We start from the raw sequence: 20,050 nt of genomic DNA, 5'->3' as shown, positions 1-20,050 counted from the left end.
ATAATTTTCTCTTTCAGAAATGAACCAGATGTTAAATTCTTGTAGAACAAACTTCTTATTCTTGTATGTCTGTCTTTTCATTTCTCCATCTTGCCCTCTTTTACCCCATGAGTAAGTGCAATGTATGTTTGAGAAGACTGCAAAATATTAATTAAATAAATAGAAAGGCACTTACCATGGCCTGAAGATTCCAGAAGTGAGAGGAAACAAAGTGTAAATAGTTAGACACATGAAAGGTAGGAAAAGAGTATAACAATGTTAAATTAGCCTAACACTTTGCAATTATTTCCGCACAGTAAGGACAGAAATCTGAGCTAAATGTACTGATATGTTATACTTTCCAGTATAAGACCTTTTCAGTCAGGATTATATTTTAAAACTAAAGTGGTGGCCTCCAGATGAAGCCTTTCTTAGCAAAATTAAAAATTACTGATATAAAAAATTATGTAATTGTTGCTGAAAAAAATTTACTTTTTTATGGGGGAAATACGTTTTTCATATCACATATAATATTAAAAATAGGCGTATAAAATGTGAAGACATTTTGGATGACAGAAGAGACACTTTTTCATGATGATTTTTTTTTTTTTTTTTTTTTTTTTACAATCTAATACAGGCCATGGTCAATTCTTTGCATTTATCAAGGTGGTGGCAGCATATTTCAATATAGGAAACAGATTTATTCAGAGTCATGATCAGAAGTAATAATGATGTTAATGACTTGCAAACCATGGTTTTCTTTTCTTTTTTATTTTTATTTTTGAGATAGAGTCTCGCTCTGTCACCCAGGCTGGAGTGCAGTGGCGCGATCTCGGCTCACTGCAAGCTCCACCTCCTGGGTTCACGCCATTCTCCTGCCTCAGGCTCCCGAGTAGCTGAGACTACAGGCGCCCGCCACCACGCCCAGCTAATTTTTTGTATTTTTAGTAGAGACGGGGTTTCACCGTGTTAGCCAGGATGGTCTCGATCTCCTGACCTCGTGATCCACCCACCTTGGCCTCCCAAAGTGAACCACGATTTTCTTTAAATAAAAGAGCTTATTAATTTAGCTAGAATTGACTTTAATATAATAAAATAAAGAATTGATTAATGTTATCTGCTTGCTTTATAAACTATTCAGATTCACTGTGTTAAGGTGAAGAAGTTTAAATAAAGCCTCAAGCGTTGTGAATTAAACTTCTGGTCATTCATAACACTAAACACATCAAAGCCTATTCGCTTGCTTGGCATGCTGTGTGATTTCTTTGTGCTCCAATTATAGGGTCATATTAACTTAATTATAATTTCCACTTATATCAAAAGCTATCAAAAGGTTTGAGTTATTTCCTCCAAGTAATTGATTTTAAAGAAATAATAATAAATATAACAGCAGATAGCATCTGGCCTCATATACTTTTATTCCATGAAATATTTACAGACTAGACAGTGAATGAGAAGGATATTACATTTTAGCAAGAAAAAAAAATCACACATGCAATCAAAGAGAAGTAAACAGTTGTAACTTACCACATCTCGGACAATAGGCAAAGTCTTTTTTCTGCGGAGATCTGGCATGCTGTCAATACCGTAAAGTCCACCTCCTGCCCTGAAAGAGAAAATAAAACCAATAATTTCAATGGGTAAAATGACGTATTGTAAGAAAAACATCCACTGTTCATGGTATAAAGTCTGTGAAAAAGATGACAGGGATACCATCGTTTTCAAATAATTCACAAAGCTGCAAAGATACAAGCGTCTAGGACTTTGTTGAGTGAGGAAAAATGACTGTAGCTACCACAATTGCTGACCACTCATCTTCTTGGATAGTTGAAATTTTAAGATACACATGACCTGGATGGACACACTATTTTCTGTTAGTATCACAGAGACAAGAATCACCATGTAAGATCTGTGGAACTTCTTACCTCCAGGAGAAAACAGAACCAAACCATTTTTGGTGCAATTTGGTCTGGCTGTGGTGCTAAATAAATTACCTTCATTATAAAAATACCAGTTATTGTGTGCTTCCGCTTCACAAATTAAACTCCAGAAAAATGTCTCAAAGAGTCATGGACATATTTAAGATATTGGGAATTACCATTATACCACAAGTTCTGCTTATCTGAATTCATCCTACAGGTAAATGCACAGAATTAAAATAAGTAGTTGTAGAGGGATGTTTATTGCATCTTTGAAATAATAGCAATAAAAGCTAGGTTATTGACATGTTCATCAATAGTATATTGATTAAATGAATCAATGAGAAAAATAATTAAAGTGAAATAGGTAAACATATGTGAGTATAGATAAAAATATTCATAAGATGTTAAGTGAAAAAGCAAGTTTGCGTATTAGTAAGTTTAGTATACTCACACACACACATATGTATATACTGACTAATATATACACTTACTAATATATATATATGTGTGTGTGTGTGTTTGTGTGTTTATGAATGCACAGAAAATATCTAGAAGAATAATCACAAAATCCGTAACTGTAGTTACCTCTGTGGAGTGAGATTTGGTAAGAGAAAGAGAAAACTCACTGTTACAAACTTGGTAATGTTCAATTTTTTAATAAGCATGTATTAGTTTGCAATTAAAATTATTTTCTAAGAGGCATGAATCTGTGTTTCTCTAGAATGAGTTTGATACACTGAATTTGACTTTTTATTGCATTAAATCCAGTCATTTGATATAACCAACAAGATGCTAATATTACTGATGATAGCTTCTCCTTATGCTTACTTGAACTACAAAACCCCTTGCTGACCTCTTGCCCACAGTCAGCTTATTCACCATGAGCAACACAGTTCATGCCCCTGGGCTATAGCTAGGCGTCTCTGTCATTGTAACAGGCTACAAAGGCTAATGATAGATTAATAGCATTTTATAGTCCAGTTTTCCACCAGCAGAGAGATGGCCTCTCTGTGCTTGCTGCTTAGCTTAATATAAGGAAACTTAGTCTTATTGGATTTTTCTTAGTAGTCATGATCCTAACTCCAACACTCTTCAGGTATCCACTACTACTAACATGGTAGTCTTGAGCAAGTCACTAAATGTGTCATCAAATTCATGTCAATAGAAAAAAAAACCAAAGTAGTAAAAAAGATAAAATGAATTAATAAATGCAGAGTAATCATGCTATAACATATGCTTGGAAGTGAGGATCAAATGCAGGAAGTGCGAAATATGAAAACCTTTGCAAATGTGTAAGAAAGATGTCAAGGATGAACAAATTATTGTCAGAGTTGTGCACTTCAACTAAATGTCCCCCTTAATTTTGATCATAAAGAAATAGAATACGTGTGGAGCAGAGGTCAAGAAAGATGAAAGAAAAGAGAGAAGAACAGAACAGAAGAGAATGTGTTCAGGGAGAAAGGTGACATTTAAAAGACCCTTTTCTCCACTGATTCTATGATAAAGTAGCTAATATGATTTCCCCCATTGCCCAGAATGATGACAATTGGCACTCTCTAGGTGAAGGGCTGTGAGAGTCACAGAGTCAAAGTTTGAGAATGTACATCACAAGAAAGAACCATTGGTGACATACTCTTTTGAATGTCAAGAAACTGCAGAATAGAAAAGGGAAAAGAATGATAAACTTTTTTTCTTAAGCCCCACCTTGAGAATACACAGCACTACTCCATCAGTAACTTCTTGCTTCCCTCCTGTCATCTTTCCATATTCCTTCCCACCCCCTGCCAATTCATACTTGACCCTTTCACATTCAAAACATCAAATACATGGAAAAAGGCTAAGTGAATGGGTACCTAGAAGGATTCTTCCAGTTTCATGTGCTCCAATATTAGGCTGTCATTCCAAGTAGTTTCTACTTTTTCTCCTCTGTGAACAGTATCAATAATGAACTAAAACATGCATAAATAAATATTTTCTCACTACAGTACCTATTAATCATGTTAACTATAAACCTTCAAGTATTTTGAAATGTTTTGACTTCTAAATAATGCAACTTTCACAGCTATGTAAAGAAATACATTCAATTCGGATGATGGTTGAGAAAGTGATTTATAAACTGCAAAGTGTTATATAAATGAGTTGTGTATTTTCTTTTATCACTAATCGTTATTTCTTTTAGGTTTCCTTTCCGTGGAACTTAATTCAAATTTTCAAAGTACACCCAAAAATTTTGAACCAACCTTATTTACCCACAAATTTGGGAATCACTATAAGCATGTGCATTATCAGGCCTGACATTTCACTTCTATGCTTGTCTCATCAGAGCAGAGATATCCAAGGACCTAGGACAAATATGAGCACTGCAGTATAACAAGCCCAGGTGAGCAGACATGTATCCAAAATTCAACTCTGCCTCTTTTGAGTTTGCCACTGAATTTCACTGAACTTACATTTTATAATCTGGAAAATTGCAAGACAATACAAACACTTTCTTAACCTTCACAGCCTCAAAACATAGCCTTCTCAGGTTGTTCCCTTTTACTTTTATATTTTCATCATTCCTACAAGAAGCCTTGATAAGGCTATCCATCAAGCAACATAAAATTTTATTGTAAACCATGACTTTGAAAACAGTCTACCTTACTGACCTCACCTCATGAATAGAGAAGCACTTGACACATATGGATAAAGTCTACATAAATGCAAACTACTTTTGTAATATTTATTGGGAGACTTCTTGCCAGGAGCGATCTTGGAGAGATTAAGTAACAAAAACTAGTAAATAGTAGAAATATTCATATATAAATAAATGATTGACTTTCTAGGCAAGATGTTAAGTTCATGTGCAATAGTTAAAATCCAGAAGAAACTGTCTAGGCTTGATGAAGAAGTCAGATGAAGTTATCAGAACAGACCATAGCAGACAAGTAACTCTAAAGTTAAGGTCTGATAAGAAGAGAAACTGTTTCATTTCAGCCCTTTCTGGTATAGTTTATTGTTTTAAGACGTCATTGACTGTAGACAGAAAACTCACTAAGGATAACTAATATTTTTGGTGCTTACTAGGTGACAGATACAATGCTAATATTTGTACCCAACATTTACAGAGTGCTTATTATTCTAAGCACTTTACTTATGTTAATTCATTGTATGTTTAAAAAATCATATGAGGTATAGGTACAATTATTTATCTCATTTTATAATAAGAAAATGAAAACATAGAATCCTTCAAAATCATACCCAAGGTCACTATTTAGATCTGAAATGGCAGTGCCCAGATTTGAGCACACAGTTTATGACTTACCGTGCTCCACTGCTTATCTGATTGGGATATCCTATATCTCTAAAACTCATGTGAACTGAGGTCTACAATTAATATTATTTTATATTTAATGAAACTATTATATTACACAGATTGATTTCCACTGCAGGATCATTTTATCTCATACTTAATGTTCTTAATAATCAATAAGTATTTTGTTAAGAAATAAGATACATGGACCAGTTTTGCCATCATTTGGATATTTTTTCAATGTATTTCAGGAAAGTGTTATCTTCAGATCACAACCCTGTTTCATTGCACAAAATAGCCTCAGTCTTCCTCAAATGACCACTCTCCAACTATTCAAGTGTTCTCCTTAGGAAAACAGACATATTAGACTATAGGCATTACAGGTGGGATAAAAAACTGAAGACATCGATGGAAATATTTGGAAAGTCAATGATCACATTAAATTAACAAAATGGATATTATTTTAAAGTCTAAATCAAGCATGCTCAAATTCAATATCAGCTCTATTACAAAGTTTTTATTAATAATTTAATTAACATATAACTATCCATATTTATGGGGTACAATGTAATGTTTTGATATAGGTATGCAGTGTCGGCTGATTGAATCAAGTTAATTCACACACTTATCACCTCACTTATTTTTTGTAGCGAGACCTTTAAAATATACACTCTTAGCCAACACAGTTTAAATATTTTCAGTGGTTTTCTTTTGTTTCTCAGTTCTTTCCACAATATTTAAATGAGTCTACTGAATTTAATAAAATCTAAGATGTACAGTATATTGCTCTATGCCTTGACTCAGGTTCCGTTAATTGTCTTGTTATAAATAAATGCAATATAGAGTATACAAATTACGTATGTTCTGTAATTTTAAGACACTTCATTTTTAGATAAAGAAAATAAAAGCTGATTTTACTGAATAAGGAGAGATTATTATTTTCACTCAAAATTGACTAATAACATATTGAATGTATATAGATTGCAAAAGAAATTTGAGAAGACACCAGGAAAATATCACGTGAAAATTATCAAGCAGGATATAAAAAAATACACAATACCACTAGTTATTAGTGAAATGCAAATTTAAACTACAATGAAATATCATCTCACAAGTGATACAAGGGTTATCATGAAAATAATAAAAGGTAACAAGTGTTGGTGATGAAATGGAGAAAAAGGGACCTTTGCACATTGTTGGTGGAAATGTAAATTAATACAGCCATTGTGGAAAACAAGGTGTAGATTCCTCAAATAACTTAAAAACAGAACTACCATGTAATTCGTTACTCCTACCAATGGGTGTATATTCAAATAAAATGAAATCAATATGTTGAAAAAATATCTTCACTCCTACATTTATTGCCACATTGTTCACAATATAGCCAGGATATGAAATCAACCTAAGTGTCTATCAGTGGATTAATGGATAAAGAAAATGTGGTATATATACACAATAGAATACCAGTCAGTCTTAAAAAAAAAATAAAATCCTGCTATTTGTGATAATGGATGAATCTGAAGGACATGATGTTAAGTGAAATAAGCCATCCATAGAAACACAAATACCACATGATCTCGATCACATGTGCAACCTTAAAAAGTTGATTTCAGAACTAGGGAATAGAGTGGTAGTTACAAGAGGTGGATGGTGGGGAAGGGGAGGTTCGGGAGATATTGGTCAAAAGACACAGAAAATTTACACAGGAGGAGTAAGTTTAAGAGATCTATTGTAAATTTGTTGAATATAGTTCATAACAATATACTATATTCTGGAAAAACATTAAGAGAGTGGATGTTAAGTGTACTCACCCCACAAATATAACTATCTGAGATAACACATGTGTTCACCAGCTAGATTTTGCCATTTCACAATGTAAATATACTTCAAAACATAATGTTGTACATGATAAATATGTACAATTATTCCAATCATTTAAAAATAATAATAAACAAATGGTAAGGTGATTAAAAAAGACTCAGCTTTCAAGGAAGTAGAGCAACATGGCTGAATAGAAGCCTCTAGCAATCATCCTCTCCACAGGAATACCAAATTGAACAAACATCCACACAAAAAAGCACCTTCATCAGAACGAAATATCAGGTGAGCAATCATAGTATTTGGTTTTAACTTATATCACTAAAAGAGGCTCTGGAGAGCATCAGAATGAAAGTGTATAATTACTGATGCCACCCCTCACTGATCCCTTGGCAGTGACCACATGGCATGGAGAGAGAATCTGAGTGCTTGAGGGAGGGAGAGTGCAGTAACTGTGCGACTTTGCATTGGAACACTGGAACTCAATGCTGTCCTGTCACAGCAGAAAGCAACAACAGGCAGAACTCAGCCAGGGCCCATAGAAGGAGCATTTATACCAGCCCTAGCAAGTGGGGACTAGCCCGTCCCAGCTGTTGGATCCTGAGTTCTGGCAAGCCTCGCCACTAACGTCTACAGTGTTCCTGCGTCCAAAATAAACTTGAAGGCAGTCTAGGCACAAGAACTGAAAATCCTGATGCTGTGCTATGCTTAGAGCCAGTGGACTTGGGCAAATGACCTAGATTTGCCCATCTAGGGTGGCTAAGGGAGAGTTTGTACCACCTATTTCCCCAACCCCAGGTAGCACAGCTCACAGGTTTGGGATAGACACTTTCCCTCTGCTTGAGGAGAGGAGAGGGAAGAGTAAGAGGACTTTGTCTTGCAAGCTGGAACCCAGCACAGCCACAGTAGAATAGGGAATCAGAATTCTGAGACTCCCATTCCAGGCCATGGCTCTTAAACAACAGTTCCAGGCACACCCTAGGCCAGAAGGAAACATGCTGCCTTGAAGGAAAGAATCCAGTCCTGGCAGGATTCATTACCTGCTGACTAAAATACCCTTGGTCCCTAAATAATCAGGAGCTGTAGCCAGGTAGTACTTGCCATGGGCATTGGGTGAGACTCAGAGACACGCTGGTATTGGTGTAACGCAGCATATTCCCAGCCGTGACGGTAATGGGGAGAGATCCATTCTGCTTGAGAAATGGAGAGGAAAGAGTGAAAGAGATTTTGTCTTGCAGCTTAGGTACCAGCTTGGCCACAGTGGGGTACAGGACCCAGAGTTCTTGGGGTCTCTGATTCCATGCCTTGGTTTTTGGACAGCATTTCTGGACCTTCCCTGGACCAGATGGGAGCACATTGGTTTGAAAAAGGAACTCCAGGCTTGGCAGCATTCACCACAAGCTGACGAAAGGGCCCTTGGGCCTTGAATGGACATTGCAGCCAGGTAGTACTTAACTATGAATCTGGGGCAGTAGTGACCATGGGGAGAGACACGTCTTCTTGTGGAAAGGGGATGGAAAGTGAGTAGGACTTTGTCACATGGTTGAGGTGCCAGCTCAGCTGCAGGAGAATAGAGCACCAGGTAGATTCCTAAAGTTTCTGACTTCAAGCCCTGGCTCCTGGATGGCATCTCTGGACCCACTAGTGATGAGAGGGAACTCACTATCCTGAAGGGAAGGACACGAGCCTGGCTGGCCTTACCACTTGCTTATTGTGGAGCATCAGGGCCTTAAGCAAACATAGGTGGTAGCCAGTCAGTGGTTGACAGGCTTTGGGCAAGACCCAGTACTATACCGGCTTCAAGACTGATCCAGTGCATTACCAGTGGTGGTCTGGGCACAGCTGTACTCACCTAGCTGTGGTGCTGGACCTGGGCATTGCTGAGCTCTCGGGGGCTCGGGAAGCCCCCTTGTCCCCACAGGCTTGGAAGTGCCTGATCTCACTCCCTGGCCTCTACCCACTCCCTGTGCCTGGAAAAAGCACCATACGTTCTCACTCTGGGCCACTTTTGGAACAAAGCTGAAGCCAAGCCTGGAAAGCTGTTGTGACTTGGCTGTTGTGTGCGCACTCAGGGAAGTCCTGACACACCAGCCCCCCCTTCCCCCTCAGTCTCCCTCTGAAGAGTTAGGCACCAAAGAGCTCAGAGAGAGTGGGAGGGGGTGCCGAAGGTGGCTCAGCATGGGCTGGCAGGTGCCCCTTGGCACAAGCAGCCTGGGTGCCATAAATGTCATGTTGATGGCAACAGGCAGGCTCCAGGGTGGAAAGGTGTGGGTGTGTGGTGAAACTCCATCTTCAAGTGAGGGATGGCTTGAAGCCTGGGGACTGGGCTGCCAGTTCCAGGGGGAGTCCACAGTCAGGAGTAAGAACTTATGGTGCTTTTTGCAGGCCCACCCTTGGCCACCCATGGACCAATCAGCACACACTTCCTCCCTTCTGAGCCCATAGAAACCCTGAAATCAAAACGATCTGCCTGAGGAAAGGAGCTGCCCACTTCAGGTCTCCTGAAAACCATTCAGCCACTCCATGAAGCTCCTCTCTGCTCACTCTCCAGCTGTTTGTGTGCCTCATTCTTCCTGGACAAAGGACAAGAATTCAGGACCCACTGAATGGTGGGACTAAAAGAGTTGTAACATAAACAAGGCTGAAACATGCCCCCTACCCTTCCCTGCTTGCCACGTTGTGGGTAATGAGAAGGAGAAGAGCTGCTGTCCTCCAGGATCCCAGACCTAGGGACTCCTTGAGCCAAGAGTCTAACACACTTTTAGGAGTTCTGCAGTTTCTGATGTCTCCAAGCTTCCAGGCACCACCATGATGCCCCTGTCCAGACATAGGTGCCTACAGTACAAGTCACATGCAGTACATCTGGTCCAGCTGTAGCATCTCACAGAGCCAACATGTGTGCTGGTGCCTGGATCTGCCTGCCCTGCCTCAGCAGCCAGCCTCAGCTTGATTGTACACAGTGGCTGGACCCCAGGCTTGCTCTCCAACACATCCTTTGCCACTCTGCACCTGGCTTGTCCTTGGCTGGTGTAGGATCTGGGCCAGTGGCATAAGCTAAGCACAGTTAGTTGGGGCAAGTGGATGGAACAAGGTGAGTGGTCATAAGCAATACTCAAGCAGAAGGTGCTGGTGGCCAGAGGTTTCCAGCTAGCAAAGTGACACTCCAAGGATCCTGTGACACTACAAATCAATGAAAGTCCAGGACCAGATGGATTTACAGCTGAATTCTACCAGAGGTACAGAAAGGAGGTGGTACCATTTCTCTGAAACTACTGCAAACAGTTGAAAAGGATGGACTCATCCCTATCTGATTTTATGTGGCCAGTGTCATCCTGATACCAGAACCTAGAAGAGATATGACAAAAAATGAAAACTTCAGGTCAATATCTCTGATGAACATTGATGTAAAAATCCTCAATAAAATGCTGGCACTGAATCTAGCAGCACATCAAAAAGCTTATCCATGACAATCAACTTGGTTTCATCTTGAGATGCAAAGTTGGTTTAACATACACAAATCAATAAATGTAATTTACCACATAAACAGAACTAAAAACAAAAACCACATGATTATCTCAACAGATGCAAAAGGGCCTTCAACAAAATTCAACATTCGTTCATGTTAAAAACTCTCAATAAACTAGGTATTGAAGGAACATAACTCAAAATAAGAGCCATTTCTGACAAATCCACAGCCAAAATTATACTGAATGGGCAAAAGCTGTAAGCATTCACTTTGAAAACTGGCACAAGACAAGGATGCCCTCTCTCATCACTCCTATTCAACACAGTAATAGAAGTTCTGGGCCAGGGCAATCAGGCAAGAGAAAGAAATAAAGGTATTCAAATGGGAAGACAAGAAGTCAAATTGTCTTTGTTGGCAGATGACATAATCCTGTATCTAAAAACTCCATCGTATCAGCCCAAAAGCTTCTTAAACTGATAAGCAGCTTCAGCAAATTCTCAGGATGCAAAATCAATGTCCAAAAATCACAAGCATTCCTTTACACCAATGACAGACAAGCAGAGAGCCAATTCATGAATGAACTCTCATTCACATTTGTTACAAAGAGAATACAATACCTAGGAATACAGCTAACAAGGAGTAAAGGGCCTCTTCAAGGAGAACTACAAAACACCACTCAAGGAAGTCAGAGAGGACACAAACAAATGGAACAACATTCCATGCTCATGGATAGAAAGAATGAATATTGTGAAAATGGGCATACTGTCCAAAGTAATTTATATATTCAATTCTATTTTCATTAAACTATCTTTCACATTCTTCACAGAATTTAGCAAAAGCTATTTAAAAATTTATATGGAACCAAAAAAGAGCCGAAATAGCCAAGACAATCCTAAGCAAAAAGAACAAAGCCGGAGGCATCATGCTAGCCAACTTCAAACTATAATACAAGGCTATAGTAACTAAAACAGCATGGCATTGGTTAAAGAAAAAGGTCACATAGAGAACTCAGAAAAAAGACTGCACATCTACAACCATCTAATCTTCAATAAACCTGACAAAAACAAGCAATAAGGAAAGAATTTCTTATTTAAAAAATGGTGCTGGGATAACTGGATAGCCATAGGCAGAAAACTGAAACTGGACCCCTTCCTTCCTTCCTTACACATGATATAAAAATTAACTCAAAATGGATTAAGGACTTAAATGTAAAACCACAAACTATAAAAATCCTAGAAGAAAATCTAGGCAATACCATTTAGGACATAGGCACAGGGAAAGATTTCATGACAAAAATGCAAAAGCAATTGCAACAAAACCAAAAATTTACAAATAGAATCCAATTAAACTAAAGAGTTGTTACAGGCAAAGGAAACTATCGTCAGAGTGAACAGACAACCCACAGAATGGGAGAAAATTTTTGCAATCTATCCATCTGACAAAGGTCTAATATCCAAGGTCTATAAGGAACTTAAACAAATTTACAAAAAAAAAAAGAAGCAAAAAAGTTGTGGAGAAAAGGAATGCTTTTACACTGTTGGTGGGAATGTAAATTAGTTCAACATTGTGGAAGACAGTATGGAGATTCCTCAAAGATCTAGAGGCAGAAACATCATTTGACTCAGCAATCCTATTATTGAGTATATACTCAAAGGAATATAAATCATTCTGTTATAAAGATGCATACACTCATATGTTCATTGCAGCACTATTCACAATAGCAAAGACACAGAATAAACTCAAATGCCAATCAATGATAGACTGGATAAAGAAAATGAGGTACATATACACCATGGAATATTATGCAGCCATAAAAAGAAATGAAATAATGTCCTTTTCAGGGATATGGATGGAGCTGGAAGCCATTATCCTTAGCAAACCAAGGCTGAAACAGAAAACTAAATACCACATGTTCTCACTTACAAGTTGAAGCTTAACAATGAGAACACACGGACACAGTGAGGGGAACAACACACACTGGGGCCTGTTGTGGGAGGGCTTGGGGGAGGGAGAACATCATGAAAAATAGCTATGCCTGCTGGGCTTAATATCTAGGTCATGGGTTTTTCTGTGCAGCAGACCATCATGGCTCATGTTTACCTATGTAACAAACCTACACATCCTGCACATGTACTCCAGAACTTAATTTTTTAAAAAAATTCCAGCACATTAAAAAAAAAAAAATCAGAGCAGAAATACATAGAAGTTAAACAAATAATACAAAAGATCAATGAAAAAAAGCTGTTCTATTGAAAAGATAAACAAAACTTACAACCCTTTATCCAGGCTAAATAAGGGGGAAAAAGAGAGAGAGAGAGAGATTGAGGGAGAGAGAAGACACAAGTAAAACTAGAGGTGAAAAGGGAAACATTACAACCAATACTACAGATAGTCAAAGGATCATTAGAGGCTACTCTGAGCAACTATATGCCCATAAATTGAAAAACCTAGAAGAAACTAATAAATTACTAAACACATAAAACCTACAAAAATTAAACCAGGAAGAGATTCAAGACCTGAACAGACCAATAACAAGTAGAGAGATTGAAGTCGCAATGAAGTGTGTCTGAGCACAGAAAAGCCCAGGACCTGATGACTTCACTGCTAAATTTTGGAAAACATTTTAAAAAGAACTAATGCCAATCTTATTCTAACTATTCTGAGAAACAATATAGGAAAGTGAATACTTTTAGACTCATTCTATAACACCAGTATTACCCTGATACCAAAGCCAAAGACACATGAATGAAAAAAGAAAGTAAGAAAGCCACAGGCCAATATCCCTGATGAACACGGATTTGATGCAAACATCCTTAACAAAATACTAGCAAACCGAATTCAACAACACATTGAAAAGATCACTGATCGTAACCAAAGATGATTTATCTCAGGGACACAAGGATGGTTCATCATACCCAAGTCAGTCAATGTGATACATCACATCAACAGAATACAGAACAAAAACTATATGACCATTTCAATTGATATTGAAAAAGCATTAGATGACATTCATCATTCTTTCATTATAAAAGCCTTCAAATCCCCAGAGGGAACAAACCTTAACACAATAAAAGTGCCAAAAAAACAACAGACACACAGCTAGTATCATACTGAATGGGGAAAAACTGAAAAACTTTCCTTTAAGATCAGTGACACCACAAGGATGACCACTGTCACCACCATTATTCAACATAGTATTGGAAGTCCTAGCTGGAGTAATCAGAAAAAAGATATAAAGTGCATCTAAACTGGAAAGGAAGAAGTCAAATTATCTTTGTTTGCACATGATATGATCTTATATTTGGAAAAAGCTAAAGACTCCACCAAAAAAACTATTAGAATTGATCAACAAATTTAGTAAAGCTGCAGGATACAAAATCAACATACAAAAATCAGCAGCATTTTTATATGCCATCAGCAAACAATATGAAAACAAAATCAAGAAAGTAATCTCATTTACAATAGTTACAAATAAAATGAAACCCTAAAAATTAACTTAACCAAATAAGTGAAAGACCTCTATAATGAAAACTACAAAACATCTATCCTAGAAATTGAAGAGAACACCAAAAAAAGAAAAGGAAAAATATTCCATGTTCATGGATTGAAGGAATTAATATTGTTAAAATGCCCATACTACCTACCCAAAGCAACCTAAAGATTTAATACAATCCCTAACAAAATACTAATGCCCTTCTTCACAGAAAAAAAAAGCCCAAAAATCCTAAAATTTATATGAAACTGCAAAAGACCACGATAAGCAAAACTATCCTGAGCAAACAAAACAAAAGAAAACTTAAGGAATCACCTTACCTGATTTCCAGTTATTCCACAGAGCTACAGTAACCAAAATAGCATAGTACTGGCCTAAAAACGGACACATAGACCAATGAAACAGAATAGAGAACCCATAAACAAATCATACATCAACAGTGAATTCATTTTCAACAAATGTACCAAAAAAACACATTGGGGAATGGAGAGTCCTCTTCAATAAATGGTGCTAGAAAAACTAGATATCCATATATAGAAGAATAAAACTAGACTCCTGTCCCTCACCATATACAAAAATCAAATAAAAATGGATCAAAGACTTAAATCTGAGACCAGAAGCTATAAAACAACTAGGAGAAAACATTTGGGAAATTCTCCAGGACATTGGTCTGGGCAAAGATTTCTTGAGTAACACCCCATAAGCACAGGCAACCAAAGCAAAAATGGACAAATGGGGTCACATCAACTTTAAAAGCTTCTGCACAGCAAAGGAAACAATCAACAAAGTGAGGAGACAACCCACATAATGGGAGAAAATATTTACAAACTATCCACCTGACGAAAGATTAATAATCAGAATATACATAGGGAGCTCAAACAACCCTATAGAAAAAAATCTAATAATCTGATTAAAAATGGGCAAAATATCTGAATAGACATCTCTCAGTGAAGACATACAAATGGCAAGCAGATATATGAAAATGTGCTCAAACATCACTGTTTATCATAGGAATGCAAATCAAAATTACAATGTGATATCACCTCAACCCAGTTAAAATGGCTTTTATCCAAATTCCAGGCAAAATGAATGCTGGCAAGGATGTGGAGAGAAGGGAATCCTCGTTCACTGATGGTGGGATTGTAAATTAGCATGAGCACTATGGAAAACAGTTTGGAGGTTCCTTAAAAACTGAAAATAGAACCACAGTATGACCCAGTAATCTCACTGCTAGGTATATATGCAAAAGAAAGGAAATCAGTATACTGAAGACACACCTGCTGTCTCATGTTTATTGCAGCACTGTTCACAATAGCCAAGACTTGAAGCAACCTAAATGTTCATAATCAGATGAATAAAGAAAATGTGGCACCTTTACACAATGAAGTGCTATTCAGCCATAAAAACCAATGAGATCTTGTCATTTACAACAACATAGATGGAACCAGAGGTCATTCTTTTATGTGAAATAAACTGGGCACAGAAAGACAAACAGCATATGCTCACTTATTTGTAGGAGCTAAAAATCACAACAATTGTACTCATGGAGACAGAGAATAGAATGATGGTTATCAGAGGCCGGGAAGGGTAGGGGTGGGTAGAGGAGGGATGGGGGAATTGTTAATGGGTACAAAAATATAATTGGATAGAATGGACAGAATCTTGTATTTGATTGTACTATAGTCAACAATAATTTATTGTACATTTTAAAACAGTTGAAATAGTATGATCGAATTGTTTATAACACAAAGAAAGCACACATTCTTGAGTTGCTGGATATCCCATTTACCTTGATGTGATTATTATGCATTGTATGCCTGTATCAAAATATGTCATGTATCTCATGAATATCTATACCTACCATGTACTCACAAAAATTTAAAATTTAAAATAAAACAAAAAATTTCCCAAAAAACTCTCAAGCAAATTTTTCAAAGAAAAATCTTTCTGATTTTGGGACAACAGTGTGCCATTCCACAAGAGAACAGTTGATAGTTATTTGGCTAATATCACAGACTAGCTATTTTCTATTAGAAATCAGAAAATGTGTAGACTCTGTATCTGAAGGAGTTATTGAATTAATCAAAGACTGTGGGTCTGAGAAAATGCGTAGTGTTTCTGTTTATTTCTGTGTTGCCAAAACAATTGTTTGATAGGTATATGCAATTAATCTTTTTTTTTTTTTTTTTTGGTTAGCATTATTGAACATTAAAGGAAGGTAAAAGATAACCAATCATTCTAAACTCCTCTTCTTTGATACAGCTCTATTCTGTTAGACTTTTACAAACAACTCTTTGTATTTATTTAGTTATTTGATGATATACCTATGAAAACCTATTTGCATTTTTGCCTAATGTATTTTATATACATTTAATACGATTTTCCTGATGACTATTATAGACTTCATAATTTCCACCTGCTAAATATTAGCTATTCAGAGTGTGTTATCCTCCCTGCTCTTTTTAATTATTGCCAACACTGAATATTTGTGTCTGTACAATTGATGATTCACTTTCCACATGCAATTAATCACCAATTCCTAACAATTTTCTGATTTCATATTTTGTCAGAGCTATAACACCATCTCTCTTATTTTATATACATTGTGCAAAAAATAAATTATGACACTGTGTTTCTTAGCAGTTAGAATTTAAATTTAGGTCGCTCATAAACGGACATGAAAAACCTATGTATGACAGACTTTTTTTATTTATCAACCATTTTTGTCAATACATGAAAGGAAAATATACAGAAAATAACTTGTTAACTTATTATTAAACTTCTGATTCAGAGTCGCAATCTTTGGAATTAGACTGCATCAGAATTGTCAATGCGTGGGACGTTTTCCAAAATACTGTCCTCAAAGCCATCAAGAACATCTGTGGCTTAGTATCACATAAAATAATACACCATTATTGACTTTTTCATCCCAAGTAGCAAACCACTATGCTACAGGTCTTGATGTTGATAGGTTCTCAATCTTACCAATAGCACCAAAACAGGCAAACAAGCCTCCTACCCTTCCCCTAATCATCCTTATTTCTTTAATGAAACAATAAGACATTGCAGTTGTTTAGCATGCCACCAGCAAAACAGTCAAAATGTGATTCTTTCCCAGTGTACTTTTAACTACATTTACAAGTGTGCAGGCAATGAAACTCTTACAACCTTTGTTAGGTTACCAATATTTTTAATAAACTGTCAGTTATTAAGATGCATTTCTGTTTTTTATAATGTATTAAAAATGTATGTTGTAGAATTGTTACAATAGGATACTTTGCCATCTGTCACCCTCCTGAAGCTCCTCATCAATAGTGCTCTATTCCATCTCTTGCATTCTGACCTGATCGCCCAGCTTTTCTCTGTGATTTTTCTATAACACAAAATCTAAGTATGTCATTTTTATATTCAATATCCCTGGTTGCTTACAGGATACACAACAAACCCCTATGTATCCCAGTAAGGCTTAATTGCCCCTCATAGCTCATCTCTTTCGACTTCTGTCTTTGAGCTTCATTGTTTCAGCCATCCTGAACTCCTTGAAGATTTCTTGGAGGTATCATACTATTCCACATTTCTCTGTTTTTGCTCCACCATTCCCTCTACTTGTACTGGCTTCCTCACTGAGTAGCAAATGCTAACACCTACTTACCATTCAAGTAAGACAGTAGCATCACACTCACTGATCTGTAAGTATCTCCTCCCTATCCCCAGGTAACCTTCCTCCCTATCTCTGTAACCCTTACCTTCAGGAATTCTCAGTGGAAACAGATGGGGAATGAGGGGAGAAAGAGGAGGAGAAAATTATGTCTCTTTTCCCTCATATGCTTTGCCAGCACCTGCAATGCGTTGAAAGGTAAACATTTGTAACTGACAGGAGGATGTTCTACTTTTTGGTTGAAATGGGGCAGAAAAATGTCTGAGAACAATTGTTCTAAGTCTTCTGTCATAGCCCCTATAAAACTGCATTCTGTTTGTTTACAGGGAATGTCTCCACTATAACACATAATTTTTAAAAATCAATAAAATGATCTGACTCATCTCTACTTTCCTAGAAATAACTCTGGCATGTAGCAAGGATGAATGAAAAGTTGAGGTGCAAGTGAATAGGCCCTGACTTTAGAGGGAAGTGATTTTAAGTATTCCATGGTTCTGTTTTAAAATTTAGATTTTTGGCCGGGCGCGGTGGCTCAAGCCGGTAATCCCAGCACTTTGGGAGGCCGAGACGGGCGGATCACGAGGTCAGGAGATCGAGACCATCCTGGCTAACCCGGTGAAACCCCGTCTCTACTAAAAAATACAAAAAAACTAGCCGGGCGAGGTGGCGGGCGCCTGTAGTCCCAGCTACTCGGGAGGCTGAGGCAGGAGAATGGCGTGAACCCGGGAGGCGGAGCTTGCAGTGAGCTGAGATCCGGCCACTGCACTCCAGCCTGGGCGACAGAGCGAGACTCCGTCTCAAAAAAAAATAAAAATAAAAATAAAATAAAATTTAGATTTTTATCTCGGAAATGATACTTGGAAAGAGCAAGATGGAAGCCTACAAACCTGGCAGAAGTCAGAGACCTCACACTAAAGAAGGTTAGTCAGCAAGAACTTAAGTCATAGGGAAGAAGATAAGAGCCTGAAATTTCCTAGGTCAATAAATATTTTTCATCCTCTACAAATCTATCTACTATGGAAAATGAAAAAAAATTACTTGCCTTAAAGCATCTTTGGGAGCACTGATGGAGATAATACATTGAAGTAGATTATGTATTACTGGTAGCAATTATTTGATCAGAGACTTGTGCAGACAGAAACAAAATTAAAGCTGATTGAATGTGTGCTGGCCCACCTGCTGCCCTCTGGTATTTACAATCATCCAAACTAAGGAACAGATTAATGAAAGAGCCTCTGGCAGACATGAACTTGTAGGTAACTATCTGCATAGGGAGTTAAAAGAATAGAAGAGCAGATTGCCAAAGTTGTGATCACACCCCCTATTGTATTTTTGGCTGTGTTAATTTCCTCTTCTGACTACGCTTTGGTCCAGACTTTCTTTCCTCTACTGATCCGTGTTTGGCACCTTAGCTCTGATGATGCTACATCCTGGTTGAGATACTTCCTTGCCTTGCCCTTATCCACAATCCTAGTCTCAGTTATTTAATTTCACATCAGACAAGAGTTTCACAGATGACTCCATCAAGTTTATTTTTCTATAAACCCTAATCTCTGAAAAACACTTTGATCCTCTCAAATATCTTTCTAAGTCCCATCTCAAAATGGAAATAAACTTCAAAGAATAAAGCTCCTCCTCAGTACTATTTGTTCCAGACTCTCACATCTTCTCTCCATTAACTCCTAGATATCTTAACTGTTGCTGTAAAGCAGAATGATTTTCCGTATTGGAAACCACACATAGTACTCTAAAGTAACCTGATGATCTCTTTGGAGGGAACCACATTGGAAACCAACATGCCATCGCGCAGTAAGACCAGTATGGGTATAGTTCTTTGTGTGTTGTCATGATCACTAATCCCTTGGTTGAAAATAAGATGATGTAATTGGCTTAAGTTCAGAGGCGATGGTTGTACGAAAAATATATAAAATTACCCTCAGCGGAACAACAATGTTCACACCTGTGAGGTAAGGGAAAAATGAAACTTAAATAGGGCATAGAATATGCATTTCTTTCATCTTGCTCATTCTGGGCATGTATTAATAAAATACTGAACTAACTGGCATGTTGAATTGCCCATCATTTTTAAATATTTTCCTTGATTTCTCTCTGTGTCATATTTTCCCTCTCTGGCTTTCTCTCTAGTAAATTTGTACAGGAAGTGACTCCATTGAAGTAGGGAAGGAGTATGTGTTCTGCTGAGTGCCGGGAACACACTGGCTGCCAATAAACAATTTTTTAAATGTTCTCAAATATTTTCACAAACATGCCAGTAATTTCAAGCCAATATACCCATTTCAGAACCAATTATTTTCCCTGAAACGTTTTAGCTGTTTCCTTGTCTCTGTTTTATATGTTACCATCATTTACACAAAGAGGTTTAAAATACTAAATAACAGCTAATCTGAGTTATAGAATGGAA

General features: G+C 37.3%; 1 protein-coding gene across 3 annotated transcripts in view; it reads right to left on the bottom strand.

Moving 5' to 3' along the window:
* UNC13C (unc-13 homolog C) overlaps window positions 1-20,050 on the bottom strand; it is a 753,954-nt gene that overhangs the window by 409,606 nt on the left and 324,298 nt on the right. For all 3 annotated transcript variants that reach the window (XM_050799780.1, XM_050799781.1, XM_050799779.1), the window contains one exon: window positions 1,507-1,585. In XM_050799780.1, coding sequence (XP_050655737.1) covers window positions 1,507-1,585 — 79 coding nt within the window. The remainder of the gene's footprint in view (window positions 1-1,506; window positions 1,586-20,050) is intronic.

The sequence above is a fragment of the Macaca thibetana genome, chromosome 7 (assembly GCF_024542745.1).
Source record: "Macaca thibetana thibetana isolate TM-01 chromosome 7, ASM2454274v1, whole genome shotgun sequence".
In the NCBI taxonomy this organism is placed as follows: Eukaryota; Metazoa; Chordata; class Mammalia; order Primates; family Cercopithecidae; genus Macaca; species Macaca thibetana.
Note: the sequence above shows the minus strand (reverse complement) of the source record. Positions and strands in the feature narration are given on the sequence as shown.